The 20,272-nt window shown below is 44.5% G+C and overlaps 1 protein-coding gene across 1 annotated transcript in view; it reads left to right on the top strand.

Moving 5' to 3' along the window:
• EXOC4 (exocyst complex component 4) overlaps nt 1-20,272 on the top strand; it is a gene marked incomplete at its 5' end in the record, with an annotated part of 481,981 nt that overhangs the window by 75,605 nt on the left and 386,104 nt on the right. The window contains one exon of the mRNA XM_084273112.1: nt 3,376-3,553. Coding sequence (XP_084129238.1) covers nt 3,376-3,553 — 178 coding nt within the window. The remainder of the gene's footprint in view (nt 1-3,375; nt 3,554-20,272) is intronic.

Here is a 20,272-nt window from a genome sequence, read left to right as displayed (position 1 = left end):
GTCCTTTCCCACATCCTTAGCTGAGAAGCAACAATGCCTCCTTCTTCTAAAGGCATTTCTTGATTTTCCAAGCCTTTCAGGTGCTCAAGACACATCAGCCTTTCGGTGAGACAGGGGAATTTCTGAACACTTTACCATTTCAGATCTCTGCTACTGCAAAAACATTAGTATCACAGAATCATAAAATGGTCTGAGTTGTAAGAGACCCCAAGGATCAGACAGTTCCAACCCACCTGCCACAGACAGGGCCACCAACCTCCAGGCTTGGATCTACACAAGGTTGCGTTCTCTTCATGGCCCTGTATTGACACTTTTGCCACTAAATCCAATCCATAATATATTTCTGTCTTTTTCTCTCATCCCAAGACTTTAAAATACACACAGAAATTATATACACACCAATGCTCTGACTGGGCAGAGGATGTTACTGCTGATAAAATACATGAATTGTCATTAGCGACCTCATTCAGGTGTCACCAGTCACTCTGCATCAATTCACTCTCCAGTATTGCCCAGACAATAGGAGTTGCTTCTGGGTGTGTGTCACTGTCTCTTGACATATTTACCATATTTCTCAGTGAAAGGGTTAGGAGATTGCTTTGACAAACTGCCTAAGCCAGTCTGCTGTCATTTTCTGTCTGTGTTCTGCTTAGGTCACTCAGTGCTGCAACCCCATATACATAAAATCTAGGCCATATTATTTAATGCTGCTTTTTCTTGTTGGTTTTCTGACACAGACTCTGTCCATGTCTCTTTTGGGTCACCTTGTTTCATAAATAACCTGATGGATTGGGAAGACTTTTAGAGAAAGGAAAGCTGAAGGAAGAGGTGCTGACTGATTTTTTTTAAACCAGGGAGATGTGGAAATGGGATGTTGTTGAGTATGGAAAATGAAATGTGGCAGTAGGTAGTGCCACCACAGAACATGGATGGGGGAGTTTTTGTGTCTATCCCTCTGTAACATGAGAAAACAAAGACATTAGAATTTAAAACCAAAGAAATGGTCTGGGTTGGAAGGAACCCCAAAGATCATGGGGTTCCAACCCTCCTGCCACAAGCAGGGACACCAACCTCCAGGCCTGAATCTACGCAAGGTTGCCCAGGACCCCATCTGACCTGGCCTTGAACAGCTCCAGGGATGGAGCATCCACCATCTCTCTGGGCAGCCTGTTCTGGCCCCTCACCATTCTCTCTGTAAAAAAAACTTCCACCTAGTATCTCATCTAAACCTCCTTTAGCTTTACTCCATTCCCTGCCATTGTCTACCTTTTTAAAAAGTTGATTCCCTGGCTGTTTATTTGCTCCCTTCAGGGACTGGAAGGCTGCAATGAGATCCCCCCACAGCTTTCTCTTCTCCAAGCTGAATCAGTCCAGCTCCCTTAGCCTCTCTTTGTAGGGGAGGTGTTCCAGCCCTCTAATCATCTTCATGGCTCCTCTGAAGCCTCTCCAACAGTCCCTCATCTTTGGGGCACCAGCTCTGGACACAGGACTCGAGCTGTGGCCTCAGGAGGTCAGAGTAGAGAGGGGCAATCCCCTCCCTGTCCCTACTGCCACCCCTCTGCTGATGGAGCCCAGGATACCATTGGCCTTCTGTCAATGAATCAAGGTGCTCTTCTGCTCAACCATTTGAGTAGTGTGGTTGGCATCATTGGTAGGTGAATAGATCCCTCAGATTTCTGTATAATGCTGTGCATATATATAAGTAAAATTGTAGTATATGAATGAGATGCAGTAAGCTGACAGTAATTTTTATAAGCAGTAGCCAGCTTCTATCCTTTGCAGAAGGACTGAAGTTCAGTGTAGGATCTCTGCAGGTTAAGGTAGGTGGGTTTAAACACAACATTACTGCCCAGTGGTAACAGCTTCTTAATTACCTGAGTTAATGACCCGGCTTCTGGCTTAAACAGCTGATGGAAGTGGATGTACATGGACATCCAGTTCTCTGAAATGAAGTGATGGAGCCATGGCACATGCCATGCTAGTGATTTTTCACTAAGGCATAAGACTGACGTGTGGTGGTGAAGGAGTGGGTGCAGCTCTTGATTCTGCTGCAGATCTTCTGTCCTGCTCTGGGGATAGCAACATTTGATGGGTAGACACAGAAAGCATGTGCTAACTCCTAAACTGCTGCTGTTAAATGTGATGGAGCCTGTCTGTCAGAGCTAGAAAGCGCCTAACATATGGATTTGGGAAGTGTTATCCTCACATTTTGGTGGGGTTACGTGTGTACTTGAGTTGCTCATTAAGCGGCGGTGAACTTGATCAGAATTTTTCTTTTCCCAAATAATAAAAGAATATGATGAGTCATTGCTTTGTCCCAGACTATTTAGGGCTTCACAAAGGTGTGCTCATTACAATAACTGGACAGTAAGGAAGCAATAGGAGCAGGTCAAGTGTAAGACCTTTAGATGATGCTATAGCTGTAGCACTTCCCATTTAATAGTAGAATCTTGGTAACTGATGCTGTTGATGAGGTTTGATATTTTGGGTGTCTGATCTTTTGTTGTGTTTAAAACCTTCCATACTATTAATTCCATAATTCAGAAGAAGCATCTCTTGTTCTCTTTGTAAGGGTAAGTCAATTTTTATTGAATTTACACTCATATTTCTAAAGAAATAGTAGGCAGCTCTGTCTGGGAACTTAAAATGTTCTTTAATATCTTGGTGCTGAAGTGTAGTTACTGTGTCATTACTGATGCATTTCACAGATTCACAGAATTGTAGAGGGTGGAAGGGACTTGAATAGATTGAGTCCAACCCCACTGCCAAAGCAGGTTCCCTAGAAGAGGTTGCACAGGTTGGCATCCAGACGGGTCTCGAATATCTCCAGAGAAGGAGACTCCACACCTCCCTGGGCAGCCTGTCCCAGGGGTCCCTCACCCTCGCTGTGAAACAGTTCTTCTACATATTGGTGCAGAATTTCTCTATTTTACACTCCCTAGTAGCACACATTAAAGGTGGGCAGCGCTGGTATTGAGGAGGGAATGAGAAGTAAGATCCTCAGAAATATTTAGGTACCAAACCTGAAGTCAGTCACCTCAAGCCCACCAAGGGTTTGAAGCTAGGTGACCTTCCTGCTCTTGCAAAACTGCATATATGAAGTCATAGAGTGCTTTGGTCTGGAAGGAACCTCAAAGCCCATCTACTTTCAACCCCCCTGCAGTGGGCAGAGACACCCTCATTAGCTCAGGTTGCCCAAAACCCCATCTAAGCTGGCCTCAAACACCTCCAGGGATGGGGCTTCCACAACCTCTCTAGGCATCCTGTTCCAGTCGCAGTCTTCTAACTTCTGGCCTGCTGTTCTGACATTGTGCATGACAGTGTGCCTATGGTGTCTTCTGGAGACTGAGTGGAGGTTGTCTTGCTGGGTTACAGGTTATTGCTGGAGCTACTGGAGCTTCTCTTTGACAAATTCAACGCTGTGGCTGCTGCACACTCTGTTGTCCTTGGACATCTTCAGCAAACAGTGGCCTCTCCTTGCAGCCAGTATGATGGTGATATCAAGCTCTATGACATGGTCGATGTGTGGGTGAAGATCCAAGACGTCTTGCAGGTAGGAATCCTTCTGTGGGCATGTTTTCAGCTTGGAACAGCTTTTAGAACTGTAATATCAGAGAACACTTGTCATGCACAAGACAGTTGTGGTGGAATTTGCCTTGATTTTGGGTGAGTGACCACGTTTGTATCAGATTATTAAATTCCAGAGAGCTTATCCTTATGGTGCATGGAAAGGCTGATTCCTTTGGCTACCAAGTGATTTATCAGACACTTCTGAACAGTGGCATTTTTGTTCTTTGTTACCATGTCACGCCTGTCTTATAAAGTGTCACAGCTTTAATCGCTTGTCTTCTCATGTCATTATAGCTTGGTTATAGTCAGCAGAGACATTTAGTGCCAGAGTGTTTTCAGGGAGCTCTTACTCAGTTCTTACTCTTAACTTGTAGCATACTAAAGCTGTACCTTGCTCAGGCTTTCCTCTAGTACCATGTCCATCACCTTAGTATCTGTGACGCTTATAAGCATCAGAGCTATCTTCTGCCACATGACTATGTTCTCATTCTTACTTTGGGGCTAACACATGCACATTAGATATTGCTATTTATTTATTTTGGAATTGCCTTTATATATAATACACAGATGTAGACGTCACCTGGTATTTGATAGAGGAGGTCAAAGGAATGTCTGCTGGTATTTACAGGAGGTGGCAAGATTTATGATGGTCGTTCCACCTCTGGCCTGTTCATGAAAAATGCTCTCTGCCTTTGCCTCTGACACAGTTTTTCACTGTAGGGCACAGGTCTATTTAGCTGGTGCTCTGAAGGCTTGTTTGTGCAGTGATGCGCACAGGGTTTTTTTCCTTACACACATATAGGCAACTGTGTGCATCATGGAGTTTAGATACTTCTTGGACATGGTATATGTAAGCTATGAGCCTTTGATCACATCTCATTACATTATTATTATTTGCCTTTCTAGAGGAGTTAGTTGATTTTATTAAAGAAATTGGGATCAGTTTTCTCCATGATACAAATTTTCACATCTCTTTAATATTGTTCTTGCAAAAAGATTTGTTTGGGAATGTCCAGATGGAGGTTAATGATGGCTTTTCTGACCAAAAGTATGTAATGGAATCGAAGCTGCTCCCATTAAAGGGAGGAGTTAAATGTAAGGACATGAGGAACAGCTTGTTGTGGGGTAACACCAACCATCTTACTGTCAACCAGGAGGAGGTCTAGAGAAGCTTTAAGAGCTTTGAGCTCTGCAGACTTGGCTCCAGGAGAACAAAGCCTTAGGAGAAAGAATCCTCTGAGATTTTATCTTCAGTGAAGCAGAATGACAAGGCTGGTAGTTCCCCCTTATCATTGAGAGTTTGTGATGGTTTCATTCCCCCTGAGGAGTGAAATGGGGAGTGAGTTACACTCCTTGTTCCAAACCAGCATTGATAACTTTTATACACAACCATGTGTAAGTGTGAGTGTACAGAAAGTGAATGTGTGTGTGTGTGTGTAGAAAGCAAATGTGCTTTCTGTCTGGGGGGGGGATTATTTGGCCAAGCTTTCTATAAAATACATGCCAGAAAAACATAACCACCCACTTGCAAAGGTTTTGTTGCAATTGGCCTGACAGCATAGGTGTCAGAGGGAGTCAGAAAAGCTTCCAGAACAACTTTGAGAAAGCATAAAAGTGGCACTTTAGGATCCATAATCTCTTGCTGGCTTAGAGTAAGAGATGAGCATTGACTGACATGGAAAGGACAAGTCTTGCATCTCTTTGTTCAAAGTCTTGTGGGGTTTTTGTATGTTAGTGTCATCAGAGAAGATTACAACTTAGCTCCTGTAAGATGCGAGCAGGCACGCGATGCTGACAAGAGGGCTGCTTCTCCTGCAAGTCCCCAGTCACAGAATCACACAATTGTAGGGGTTGGAAGGGACCTCCAGAGATCATCAGGTCCAACCCCCCTGCCAAAGCAGGGTCCCTAGGACAGGTCACACAGGTCGGTGTCCAGATGGGGCTGGAATCTCTCCAGAGAAGGAGACTCCACACTCCCTGGGCAGCCTGTCCCAGGGCTCCCTCACCCTCACTGGGAAGAAGTTCTTCCCCACATTGGGGGGGGAACTCCCTGTGCTCCAACTTGAAGCCATTGCCCCTTGTCCTTTCCCCACAGCCCACAGAGAAGAGGCTGGCCATTTTCCCTTGTGTCCCACCCTTCAGATACTGATAACCACTGATCAGATCCCCTCTTAGTCTTCTTTTCTCAAGGCTGAACATCCCCAGTTCACTCAGCCTTTCCTTGTAGGAGAGATGCTCCAGGCCTTTAATCGGTGTGCAAAACCCCTTTGAACACAAGACCAAATCATTTCTGAATAAGGATAACTTTTTGAAAGGAGATCTTACATTTGAAGCAGGGAGAGTGGAAAACTCAATTTTCAAAGCATTTATTTAAATGTGCCTGCTGTTGGGGGAGGATGAAAATTTGGGGAAAGTGGGTTCTTGCTGGGGTGCATCAGGGAAACGAAGCAACTCCTGCAGATTGTAATGAATGAAGCTTATTCATCACCCTAGAACAATGCCACACGAGCCTGCTATTCATGTGGATAATCTTTAGCACGTGCTCATTGTGCGTCTCTGCGTGTGTGATACGTCACAGCAAGGTTATCTCTCTCTACTTCCCTACAAAAGTAATAACATGCACTCAACAGTGGGCTGGAAATTGTCCTTTGTGGGAAATTGTGAGTTGTTTTCCAGCAGCTTGTTTTTCTAGCTGGATTTCTAAATGCTTCCTAATAACTGTGGTGTAGCACTAGCTAGATGGCACGGTGTTGTGCTGTGTTTAGATACCAAACATGCAGATATTATATATTTTTGACCTTCTCTGGGAATGGAAGAAGAATACCAAACTTGTCAGGAGGAAGACAGAGTGACCTTTTAGAGTTGGGTATTAGAGTGCTAGAAGAACAAACAAACAAACAAAAAAAAATCACTTTGTTGAAATATTAGAGCAGCCTTGTTCAGGAAAACACAGTTTGAAGTTATTTACTTGTACTGGAGCCAGCTCAGCCTGTAGTTGTGTCGCTGTTCCAACAGGAGAGGTTTTGAAACTTGTTTCAATTTTAACTTGGCATTTTGTGCATGGTGCTAATTTAGCTCTTCAGTGCAGGAGTGGGTGGAATATCCTTCTGAAGAGCGTAATTACTGTAGGACCGAGTACTCAGATGAAGAGAATGGTGTTGCAACAGCAGTTAGTGATGTACCAGCATGAATAGTTGCTTCAGGACAATGAGGTGAAGGAATTGTTCTGGAAGGAGTTGTTTTCTGGCACAGATCAGTGTGAATACTGCATCAGCCCATCCCAAATTACGAAGGTTGTGCTGTGTGAAGGGTGCTCAGGGAAAAAGCAGAAGGGTTTGGGCTTAATGGCATCAAGCTGCACCAGGGCAGGTTCAGATTAGATGTTAGGGAAAAGTTCTTCCCTGGCAGAGTTGTGGGGCTGTGGAACAGGCTGCCCAGGGAGGGGGTTAAGTCACCATCCCTGGGTGTGTTTAACAGATGGGAGATGAGGTGCTCAGGGATCTAGTTTAGCACAGGACAGGAACAGTTGGACTCAATGATCTTAAAGGTCTTTTCCAACGTTGTGATTCTGTGGGTGCAGCACAGTCTTTCTGTGTCATTTCAATTTCTCAGTCTTGGCCAGATCTCCCTGGCTGAGATAAGGGCTGGATGTCTACTTGATGTCTTAGTGTTGGGGATTGACAGCTGGTGGACGTGCTGTAACAGTCACTCATACTTGGTGTGATGGATCTTTCTTCCTGTTACCCCCAACACAGAACATTTAACAGTTCATTCACCTTTTTCTAACGCTGTCTTTCTGTACCATGATGAGAGGCAGGCATCCATCCCTGATGAATAATACCAGTGTTCATTCAGCTTCTTCAGAAATGTCACCTTTCAGCTGATCAAATGATCACCCTGTCAGCTGGCTTGTATCACCACGGTGCTGGGCTGCTGGAGAAAATACCAAAGGCATCTCCACCTGTGCTTGGTATCCTGTTACCAGCTTAGGCTGGTGCTCTTTGCCTCCAAGGAAGGGATCTTCTCTCCTTTTGTAGTGGTGATATTTGTAGCTGATGTATCTTAATTTTTTTGAGTGGGCTATATCTATTTTCTTGTACAGAAAAGAGGGAAAATGACATATATTCTCTGGGACATCTATCTTTAACAGGCTGTCTGGTGGTCTGTTTACTTATAAGATGCTGACAATTATTACTTTCTTTTTCCTTGGGTCTTCTGTCTAATTCTTTCAGGTGTGGTTTTTTTCCAAAATTGGTGTGATTTAGCAGCTGAAATGTTGCTGAAAACCCTTTAGGAAACTGGGGCAAGAAAAATTGAAGCTTAATGTCTGTCCACACATTACTGTTTTGCTGCTGCAGAGCTGGACATGTCAGCAAGATGATGTTCCTTCATGAAGTGGCTGTGTGACATACTCTTCCTTGTAAAGAGCAATGCCACGTGAATGTGGGATTGAGCAGGGAGATGGAGTAGTTCTGCAGTACACAGCTAAGTCTGGTGGCCAGCAATGTGAGCCATCTCACTGAAAAGCTGCACTGGAATGGTATTTGTTATGCCACACTTTGCCCAGAGTCGGGCTAGAGCACTTGGCTCTACATTTCACAGCTCTCCTGCTACAGGCTGAGCCTCTCTGTGATTTCATAAGTGAGCTAATGGCAAAAATAGCTGGTCCTCATAGGCACAGAGGTGAGCAGGGGGAATATAGTGGAGTTCAGCAGATGTAGTCCTCAGTTTGCCCCAATAAATCCTCCTGTAAAAGGTGTGGAGGGTTCTGCTTCATGTCAGTTGATACAGTTCTAAGCCTGTTGTGCCGTGATGCCATTTCTTCCCTTTACGCTGCCTGGGATGCTTTCCTTGCTCCAGCAGTGTTGCTCATATTCCCAACAGTAATTAATTTGAGGGAGTTGATTTGGCCAAGTATTTTCTGCTTCCTCAGGTCCTTGATGTGTGTCAGTGTTGGCACAGGAGAGGGGATGCACTGCAGAGGAGGAAAGGGAAAGGTTTATCCTGCCAACTTCACCCTTCGCCTCACCAAGCTGCTGTGTGGAGCAGCAAATTGTGCTAAAACAGGGTGGTTTTTGCTCTTGCCTTCAGCACCAGTCTGACAGTTGTACAAAACACTTAACAAAAGTGGTTGTGATGTAAAGAACAGGAGCTTAGGAATGATGTCCAGTCATGAGCTCTGAATCTCTCTGCTGTCACGATGCTGTCTGATGTTTGAGCTAAATCAGTGTGTCCTGGAATAAGTAGCCAAATCTCTTTCTGTTGAACCTTTGCATTTAAAGGATGAACAAACTATTTGTGATACAGTTAATGTAAAATAAGATTCTTGGATGAGAAGGGTTTGTGTTAGCATGCCATAAATACTGATTGAAATGTCAGAGCAATATATGAAATTGTTGCATTTGGGAGGTTCACCAGGTAGTATTTTGAACCTAAAGTAGAGTTATTTTTCAGAAATTTAATGGTTTAGTGGTTGTCTTCAAAATGATGTGCCTGACAGTCTTTCTAGTTCCTTTTAAATGAACTTAAATGTGTGGAACTGATGCCCTTGGACTCCTGACTGGTTTGTCTCATTAATACTCATCCCTCATTTAGCTGAGAGGACGATGGTCACGAAAGTGATTTGTCTGCAGCTTTTGAAGAATACAGTTTGACTCAATCTTGGGTGCATGAAGGAGGGAGAGAGACCATTCTGCTCTCCAAGATGCTGCTATTTAAAAATCAAATTTACATAATTAGAGTAGGTCACTTGGCATTTCTTTCCCCCCACCCCCCACCCCTGTTTCTTATTTGATGTGGACTCAGAGCATGCAGGAAGAGACCCAGAGCAGGGAGAGTTACACCACACTCTTCTGCGTGTTATGAGCATGAGAATATTTCTGAAAGTTTATGGTCCAGGAAAGGCATCGTCCTCCCAAATCTAGGAAGGGAGGAGATTATTTGTAGGAAGGTATTTCTTTGAATTTTGGTCTTGCTGAGAAGGTGTGTACTGCCCCATCACCCCTGTCAGTATAAAATGTTTTATAGATTTGTTCCAGTTTATGTAATAATTCAAGCCTTCTCTTTGCATTTACAGTTTGAGGGTGTTGTGCTTGTTCAGCCTGGAGAAGAGAAGGCTCTGGGGAGAACTTGTAGCACCTTTTATTACCTGAAGGGGCTACAAGAAAGCTGAGTAGGGACTTCTTAGAAGGGCGTGGAGTGATAGGAGGAGGGAGAATGGTTTTAAATTGGAAGGGGCTAGATTTAGGTTGGGTATTAGGAAGAAATTCTTCACTACAAGGGTGGTGAGACCCTGGCACAGGTTTTCCAGAGAAGTGGTGGCTTCCCCCTCCCTGGAGGTGTTCAAGGCTGGGTTGGATGTGGTCTTGAGCAGCCTGGGCTGGTGAGAGTTGTCCCTGACCATGGCAGGGGGTTGGGGCTTGATGATCTTTAAGGTCCCTTCCAGCTCTAACCATTCCATGATTCTATGATTCAGCAGCAGAAATTAATTTGGTACCTTCCTTAAGGAGGGGTACCTGGAATTCAGGACAGTGAAAATGGCCTTGATAAAACTGAAAAGGTGTGTCAGGAAGTGCAGAGAGGCTTCCTAGTGCTGGGATTTATTATGCAGCTGGAAGTGGAAAGAACAACTTAACAGCAGCATACTGTCTTTTTAAAACTAAAGAATATGAAGCAGAAATGCACAAAATCGATCTGTTTTCTCTTTACCTGGGTGATTCTGGCTGAAGGATGTTTAAAACTAACTGAATTGCTTTGATAACAGGTACCTGGAAAAGGTCCAGAGCTGAGGCAACCATGAACATTGGATTATTGTCTTTCCCAGGAATGGTCCTGGTTAACTGCTCTGTGCTGTATTAGCAGGGTGACACAGCAGAATACTACTGCTCTTAACAGCTTTTGTTTTGGAGTAATTTTTATCCTGGAGCTGTTGTATTTCATAAACACTAACATTTACTCTAAAGTTCAAAGAGATAAAGCCCTGCATGGAAATGAATTGTTTGAGCAGTGTACACTCACTTGTGCAGTTCAGTGCAGAAGAGGTCACTGAGCTTATGGTTAGGGAGATTTTAAACAGGATTAACTCATATGATGAAATGTTTCTAGGTGTGTGAGCAAGGAGGAAAACTCTTCTGTTGGTGCTGTGGAGCATCAAGCTGGTCTGTACCTGAAGGGTGCTTCATTTCAGGTGGATTTTGCTTTTCATTGTTGAGCATAGTTAAAGTTAGAGCTTTGAAGGAGTTTTGGAGTTTGTGTAAATATTTAAGTAGCTAAATCAATGTGAGTTAAAAGCCTGTAGTGTCCTGAAGGGGCAAAAAAGGTGTGCAAAATCTTGGGAAGAGCCCCATAGAATGTGTCAGGCTGGAAGGGACATTTAAAGGCTGTCTAGTCCAACCCCCCTGCAGTGAGCAGGGACATCTTCACTAGATCAGGTCAGTCAGAGCCCCATTAAGCCTGACCTTGAAGGTCTTCAGGGATGGGACCTTCACCACCTCTCTGGGTAACCTGTGCCAGTGATCTACCACCCTCAGACTTGAAGAACTTTTTCCTAATATCCAACCTAAATCATCCTTTCTCTACTTCAAAACCATCACTCCTCATCCTATTGCTCCATGCCCTCAGGAACAGTTCTTCCCCAGCTTTCCTACAGACACCATTCAGGTCCCCCCAGAGCCTTCTCTTCTCCAGACTGAACCACCCCAGCTCTCTCAGGCTGTTTTCATATGAGAGGTGCTCCAGTCCTTGGATCATTTTTGTGGCCTCCTCTGGATTTATTCCAACAGGTCCATGTCCTTTTTGTGCTGAGGGCTCCAGAGCTGGACACAGCACTGCAGGTGAGAGCAGAGGGACAGAATCCCCTCTCGTGATCTGCTGGGCACACTCCTTGGAATGCAGCCTAGGATGAGGTACATTGGTGGCTCATGTCAAGCTCTTCATAAGTAATTTCAAAAGCTGTTTAGTGTAGATGTGAAAGTAGAAGTCAGCTCTGGTGCGTGTTAGGCTGAGAGCAGGTCTGCACTGAGGAAGGGGTTGGGGATGCAGACGGGGGGAATGACATGTTCCCTACTCTGGTGGTTGGCAGTTGGAGTGAACCCTGCACCTTCTGAATCCTGGGCCAGTCTCAGATGCTTTCCCATTTATACAGTTTGAGAGCACAGAAATGTTCTTGTGGACTTAGATCTAGTGATGTCACTTGGAGACCTTTCTTTTGTGAGCTGGAAGTTTGCTGACAAGGCCTTAAGATGGTCACAAAGTGGCCCTCACACCTCTTGTCTGTGTTTCACATGACCAACAGGAATATGAGTGTTCAGAATTCAGTCTGCAAGATTCCCAGATTCTGAATTACTTGTTGGCCTTCATATTCTCAGAACTGGTAATTAATGGGATGATGTAGAAGGAATAGCAGCTTGGTGTCAGATAGGTGGCCCCATCTGGAGTCCTGTGTCCAGATCTGGGGGCCCCAATGCAAGAAATATGTAGAACTGGTGGAGAGGGTTCAGAGAAGGCCATGAAAATGATTAGAGGGCTGGAGCAGCTCCCCTATGAAGAGAGGCTGAGGGAGCTGGGCTTGTTCAGCCTGGAGAAGAGAAGGCTGCAGGGGGACCTCATTTCAGCCTTCCAGTCCCTGAAGGGAGCAGAGGAACAGGAGGGGAATGGGCTTGTTAAAGGGCAGAGACTGGCAGGACAAGGGAGGTGGAGTGAAGCTGAAGGAGGAAAGGGTTAGGTGGGATATTGGGGAGAAGTTCTTTGCAGAGAGAGTGGTGAGGGGCTGGAACAGGCTGCCCAGAGATGTAGTGGATGCCCCATCCCTGGAGGTGTTCAAGGCCAGGTTGGATGGGGCCCTGGGCAGCCTTGTGTAGATTCAGGCCTGGAGATTGGTGGCCCTGCTTGTGGCAGGAGGGTTGGAACTCTGTGATCCTTGGGGTCCCTTCCAACCCAGAGCAATCTGTGATTCTATGATTTTGTGTGCAGTCCTTCATTTTACCCATTTCTTGAGGTTCTTGAACAGTTCTGTTAGGTCAGAAGTGCTTTATTTTTTCCTTCTGGTAGCTATCAGTGTCCGCTGCACTTCACTCCCGCTGTCAGCTGGAATTAGGAGGCACTACAAGTAGTTCATCAGCGTTTGTAGACATGTTTTATAGGGCTATAAAACCACGTCTCTCTTGATGTGCTGAGCTTATTCACACATAGTCCCAGTGTGCCTGGCTTTAAAGGCAGCAAGTTGTACTCTTACCAGCATCATAAAAACCTCGCAAACGGGAAAAGGCCAAACGCTCATCATGTGCTGGCTGCGCGGCGTCTGAGCTGACAGCCGTGCGTCAGGGACCCATGCAGGCAAATTCCTGCTAATGTTACAGAGTAGCTGATATCTGAGGGAAATGTTTGGAAGCTGGGTTGTTTAAAAGCCTTTCTGCTCCCATGCTGTGGACTTGTGTTTACTACACGTGACATTTACAAACCCATAAATTAGAATCTCTTAATTTCCCCCCCCAAGTTTCTTACCATTCCTTTCCTGACACAATCTCAATTTTGGGGTGGGTCTGTGTGCATTTTCTTCCCTAATCATTTGCAGAAAGGCATTAGCAAGAATCCTTTCTAAAATTTCTCCTCCCATTATCTTATTTGTCTTGTTTTGGGCACAGAAAGGCGTGTTTGCTGGTAAGCCACTACCAGTAAACTCCCAGGGCTGAGGCTAAGCATGCATGTTCAGCCCTGCTCAGATAGGAGCTGTTGAGGTTGTATCTGTTATGTTCAAAAGAAGCTGCAAGGACATAAATTTCTTCTTTCCCATTCATTCTGCAAGCCATGCTACTTGCTTCTTGTTGCTCTCTCCTCACACTCATGCTTACTCACTTCTCCTTCAATCTTTGTTCCTTCTTTCCTTTTCTTCATCAACACCACGCTCAGCCTTACTCCAGGGTCTGAGCCACAGGACAAGGTGCAGCTTTTATGGGCATGCATATGTGAGGACCCAACACTGCAGGTGGGAGAACTGTGTGTCCAGTGCTGGGCTCCCTAATTCAAGACAGGGAGCTACTGGATGAGAGCCCTGTGGACGGTATGAGGATGATGAAGGATCTGAAGCATCTTTCGTGTGAGGAAAGGCTGAGAGAGCTGGGACTGGTTAGCATGGAGAAGGGAAGACTGAGAGGGGGTCTGATCAATACTTATATCTAAAAGGTGGGGGTCAGGAGGATGGGGTCAGTCTTTTTTTCAGTGGTGTCCACAAAAAGAGCTGATGGACACAAACTGGGATAGAGGAAGTTCCATGTAACCCTGAGGAGGAACTTCTTTCCTGGGAGGGTGGCAGAGCCCTGGGCCAGGCTGCCCAGAGAGGTTGTGGAGTCTCAAATCTCTGGAGACATTCAAACCCCATGATCCTGGATGCTGTCCTGTGCAGCCTGCTCAAGGTGGTCCTGCTTCTGCAGGGGATTGGACTGGATGATCTCCAGAGGTCCTTCCAACCCTTACTACTCTCTGAATCTCTTAACAGCAGCTTCCCTGAAGGCAACTGCCAGTCTGCACACACAAACTTGGAGGCTGTTGCTGCTGCAGCTCTGGACACTTAGGCCCCACTTTAAAATATCTTGTGTATCACAAGCAGCACACATAAAACATTTGAGGAACATCTACTTCACAGCATGCTCCCCATCATCGAAGTGACTCAGTCATCTGATCTCACCAGGGTGATGCCATCCTGTATTTTACACGTGGGGAAGCTGATGTTTGAATGAGCCAAAGAAACGGAAAGGTTCAGAAGTATTTCTGGTGTGCCTGGTTGGGGACTGTAGGAGGGACTGTATTATGTGAGGGTTTTGTTGGTTTTAGTAAGAGTGTTTCTAAGATGATGATGATGATGTTGTTTTTCATGATGTTATGGACGCTTCGTGCCACTGAGAATCAGGACATGAATATGCAAAGCACCCAAGAAAAATTGGAGATGAGTGTTTTGCTGATGATCTGTGGGCTTCAGTGTTTTGTTTAGTTTGTGCTTTTTTTAATGCTTGTGCTGCCCAGTTGCCTTTTGAAGAGGTTTTATTTAGGAAATCTGCAAATAGCTCTCAGTGGTTTTTTTTTTTTTTCAGTGATGTCATGGGGGTTCTGAATCACAGAACTGTAGGGGTTGGAAGGGACCTCCAGAGATCATCAGGTCCAACCCTCCTGCCAAAGCAGGGTCCCTAGGACAGGTCACACAGGTCGGTGTCCAGGTAGGGCTGGAATATCTCCAGAGAAAGAGACTCCACACCCCCCTGGGCAGCCTGTCCCAGAACTCTGTCACCCTCACCAGGAAAAAGTTACTCTGCATATTGGTGTATAACTTTCTATGCTCCAACTTGAAGCCATCGCCCCTTGTCCTGTCCCCACAGACACTAAGAAGAGGCTGCCCATGGCCCCCTGTGTCCCACCCTTCAGCTATTGAGAACCATTGATCAGATCCCCTCTCAATCTTCTTTTCTCAAGGCTGAACAGCCCCAGCTCCCTCAGCCTTTCCTCCCAGGGGAGATGCTCCAGGCCTTTCATCATCTCTGTCCCTCCTCTGGACTCTCTCCAGAAGATCCCTGGCTTTTTTATCCCAGGGAGCCCAGAACTGGACACAACACTCCAGGTGGGGCCTGGGCAGAGCAAGGGGGGAAAAACTCTGGCTGTAAACAGTGAAGTCTTGAGTTGAAGTGGTTGGACTGTGATGCTTTGATGGTATGTACATGACTGGCAGGTCATGGCGAGTGATTGAATGATGCATAATAATACTGGATAGATTAATATAGATCTAGGTTAAGAAACAATTTATTAATAGAACTTTTAAGAAAAGGAGAATAGAAAGTATTTGCATGGTTTGGATGTTAGTGGTGTATGGCTAGAGCTCTTTGAGCTGGTTTTGCTGGAGTAGCTACAAAATTAGACCTAACAGTGGAACAGCCTTGAAGATAAAGAAAGTTAAGACAGGAAAGCAATAAATAATAAGACCAACAACCAATTAAGAAGCCGAATCTGTCTTGTTTTCAGCTAAAAGAAGATCCTAACTAGTTTGTGCAGGAATGTGTTTTTGAGACTCTGGAGAAAACTGTTAAGAGCAGGCATAGAAGGAACAAGTAACATGTTCATGGAGAGGGGAACATCCAGCTTTCATCCCTGAAGACCACCAGTGTCACTGAGCATGGTCTATCTGGGAGGAGTTCATGTAAATGACTTCCTGGAAATAATTTACATAACCCTGCCTTTTCTTAGGAATAGAATCAATATGTCTAGTTAATCTGTATAACTATGAGAAATTTGGCTTTAAATGGCTCACTCATTAGGAGGAGCGATCCCCTGTGTGCCCAGCGCAGCAATTAAGAATACCTGCTTAATAACGAGCTGGGCTATTGAGTCTTGATATTTACTTTTCAAGGAAGTATTTAAGCACAGAATCAGCTTTAATATTTTTACTTAACTACTTAGTTTGTGTTTATTCCTTGGCTTAAGCAATGCCAGCTGTAAGACACAGGCTCTGCTTCCATCTATATCCTGTGATACGTATGTACAACCCGCCGGCAAGTGGTTGATGACTCACCAGTGATCTCTGGATGGAGAGAGGCTGAAGAGCTCGCTGCCTGTGTGCTTTGAAGGAAATAACTCCCAAATTACATTGAGAACAAACCACCCCTTTCCACCCCCAAATCCTTCTGTTAGGCTCAGCGGTGTTCTGGTAATGGCTTCGTAAGTCAGCAGTTTTTGACATCTAAACATGGATTTAAGGAAAAAAAAAAAAAATATATATATATCTCAATTGACTTGTCAGAAATAAACTTGGGAGAAGCTGCTTCCTCTCTATTCTTGTGACTGAAATGGCAAGAAAATCTGAATTGCACTTCATCCCTCTGTTCTGTCTTTGTGTTGTGGGAAGTGCCGGTGTCCCGTGCTTCAAAAGCGCCTGTATGACATGGCCAGCTTCCAGTGGGGCTGATGTTTATTTCTCTGTCTCAAATATTCTGATTGCAAGTGAACAAGAAAGACTAAAGAATCTGAAGAAAAGGCAACTTTATTTTTGTTTTGCATAGCTAACAATCTAGTTTTATGTTTTATTAGTTTCACTTTTAGATACTTCGAGGAAGAGTTACCAATTAGTAACAAGTTTAGCTCTGGATATGGAAAGGTATGACAGGCCTCCTGATTGGACCTTTTTGTCATTTGCAACATCAAAAATCAAGGTCTAAGTGTGAAATTTGCACTTCTCTGTCTTATTAAGTGGGATCCTGATTTGCATGATCGTTTAGTGGGTATTTCTCTAACGACATAGCGTGTATATCTACGTGTTTTGACTGGCTAAGAGCCAGCAGCAGGTAATGGCAGTTCATGCAGGGATTTACATAAATTCTAAACAACTGTACAGTGTTTTTCTGCAAACCCATTTTCCCTGGCAGGCTGTGCCCTGTGGAACTCCCAATCCATATGCCTTCACCAAACACAGCCACCAAACCAGGATTTAGAGAGATCAGGGGAAAATGAGCTTGGTGATACCAAAAGAGCCCAAATGCTGAACTTAAGGGAGCAGGGAAAGGGAAGTGATTTAGTCAGTACTGCTTTGTTTCAGGATACATAATTATTTTATTTCTCAGTTTCCTCTGTGCTGGCTGGTCTGGTATCAACCAACTGGTAATGTTTTCATGATGTCCGTTTGCTCTGGAGGTTTGGTCTAAAAGAGTAGAATTTCAGTATTGAAATAAGCATTCCTTCTGTTTGAAGATTTTCTTCAAAAGCTGACCACAAGGAGCCAATAAGAAGAAAGCTGCAAACCTTCTTGAACAACTCCATGTTTCTGAAAGTAATAAAAATAATCATAAAATCTCAGATCTCCTGAGTTGGGAGGGACCCATAAGGGCAATCGAGTCCAATTCCTGGTTCCACACAGGGCCAGCCAAGTCAGAGCATGGGGCTGAGGGCATTGTCCAGATGTTTCTTGACCTCAGCCCAGTTTGGGGCTGTGACCGCTTCTTTGGGGAGCCTGTGCCAGTGCCCGACCCCCCTCTCATGACAGAACCTTTTCCTAACAGCCAACCTAAGGCTGGTGCAGCTTCATGCCATCGCCTTAGGTAATCACAGACTGCTTTGGGTTAGAAGAGACCCAAAAAGACTCAAAGGTCATCTAGTTCCAACCCCCTGCCATAGGCAGGAACATCCTTCACTAGATGAGGTTGCCCTTCAAAATAAGAGGTTTGCTTGCCAGTATCAATGGCTACTGATCAAATCCACCCTGTGAGAGTCAAAGCTTCCTGTCAAAATCTTGGGAGAGGGCTGCACTCCAGAATCTCTCATGTGTCTGGACAAGGAGGAATAAATCTTGGAGACCCCACTACTGTTGCTGAGGTATTGATGGCACTTGAATTTTGTTGCCTATCCTGTCTTCTGCCCATAGTAAATACTTTGTGTCTTTAAGGAAGAACACCTTGAAAGCATTTTAGTTTTACTAGATCTACATTTCTTACTTGTCGCCTTTCCCTTCCCTGCTTTCTCAGTGTTCCTATTGTCTTGATATGCAAACTTCAGAGAGATGGTGAATCTCTCATTGGTTTCATGTCCAGATTTGTTCTGCCATGATCATCCAGCTTGAGCTTCCAATCTTGACAGGACTGCTCTTCAGTTACTCATACAAACTTAGTTTGCCATATTTATGGTTGATGAGTCAAGTATCAACCTTGGCTGGACTGCATGTTGAAGCTTCCTATTGTGTACAACAAGTACAAGTGGTAGTAGCCTGCCATGACACTGGTCTGTAGACAAGCCCATTCTTGTTCTCTTCCCTGCTCTTTGAATATAGGTCTTCAGTACATCCTTGGATATAGTTTGCAGTGTTGAAGTGTGGAAGATCCACCTGCAGAACAGGAAAGATGCCCGTCTATCAAAATACAAAATCTATATGCAAAAATAAGGGCAGTATTTATTCTATAATCTACATAGTAATTGTTTGTAAGCAAATGGCTGGAAAAGGCAGTAACTGTGTCCATACCAGGAACCATGGAAACACATTTTCACCTGAGAAAAAGGGGACTTGAGGGAATTAATTTAATTAAATGTGGCCTGTGTACAGTCATTCTACTCTTAATATGTAATTAAATGCCTTGTAAAGCTCTTTGGGATCTTCGTTTACAGGAAAAGGCCTAAGAAATGTGTGGTTGTTGGTGTACCCTCAGTGAAGCTGTGAGCCAGAAGTTGATTAAAATAACAATGAAATGTGTTGTGTCATTAATTCATCCTGTCCAGTAATAACAGCTGGACTCCCTTTGCATTTGCTTGGAAAACCATCAATGAGCAGTGGTAGGAGAAGGGAATGTGAAATACATGTGTTGTGGGATTAGATGCTGTGGTTTTAAGTGATGTGGTTCTGGTGGCTTTATTTACTGGAGCATTGCCTTTTACTTTTAGCATCACAAGGCAACGTCGTGTCACTGATCCCGTTTTACTGTGGTGGGTGAAATGTTGTTTCCTTAAGCTTTTTTGGTGGAAAAGTTGGTGGTGGTACCTACTTTTCCTGGTGTAGTAGTGGCTGAGGGACCCCATCAGCTGCTGTAAAAATCATTCTGAAACCATGATCAGCTCACTACTTGTTTTTCTGCAGGTTTTATTGAACCATCCTGTGAATTTCTGTGATGGATGGGGCTCTCCAAAAGAGCCAAAGGCGTTTAGGATCAAACTCCCTTGGCAGTCCAGTGGGACTTGGACAACTAATTAGATTCTTTTGAAAATCCCCAATCTAATTTTGCATTATAATATGATTTTACAGGGAGAGGTAAACCTCCAAGAAAAAAACCCCTTTGTTTAACTTCTTAATTTTTTTTAATAGACAGGGGGAACGTTCTCCTACCCATGCTGATGACTGAGCCTCTTGTATTGAACCTCCTTTGGAAAAGGCTCAGAGCAGGAGGTCAGACAGAAGGGTAGAGGGCTGGTCACTGCCTTTTCCAAGGGCTGACCTACACCCTTGTGCAGCACTAAAGGTGAAAGTGCAAACAGGACTCTTGCTTTCCACTTTGTAGATTCATTCCCACTGTGGAAAGGTTAATCATATTATTAATTTTCTCTCTTAGGCTTAAGAGGTTGGAAGTTGTTGGATATGACAGGGAGAATGATCCAAATCAGTTCCACCTCCCAGTGGGTTGGTGAATAGATAAACCAGAGTGGTCCCTTAAGCATAATATCAAAAATCTTTTGATTCACAAAAGACAATGAAACAAACCAGTAGATTTACACTTGATTAGCTAGGACATGATGAGAGGATGATCTCACTTTATTATGATGATTTGGGGCTGTGCTCCCTCACTGCTTAATCAGCGTGTCACATCCCCAGTGCCCTGTTAGAACAACTGCATTTCCTACCTGCCGAAGTGATAAACGATGGTGCCTTGGAATTCTTCTCTCACACTGACCTCTCCTGATAATTTGCCTTAATTCACCATGGTGTCTTTCCTTTAGAGCCTGTCTTGGGTCTATTGTGATAAAATTAAGACGTTTCCAAAGATGCATGGACCCATCACTGCGTGACGATGGCAGTGGAAAGAGTACCAAAAACTTCTGTAATCTCCCCATAACAGTGCTGCTAATCCCAGAGTCACAGAATCCCAGCGTCTCCTGAGCTGGCCGGGACCCATAAGGACCACTGAGTCCAACTCCTGGCTGCACACAGGCCCAGCCAAGTCAGACCAGGGCACTGAGGGTATTGTCCAGATGC

Source organism: Gallinula chloropus (assembly GCF_964237585.1).
Source record: "Gallinula chloropus genome assembly, chromosome: 1".
NCBI classification, from domain to species: Eukaryota; Metazoa; Chordata; class Aves; order Gruiformes; family Rallidae; genus Gallinula; species Gallinula chloropus.
The sequence above is the reverse complement of the archived record's forward strand: the minus strand, read 5'-3'. Positions and strand labels throughout refer to the sequence as shown.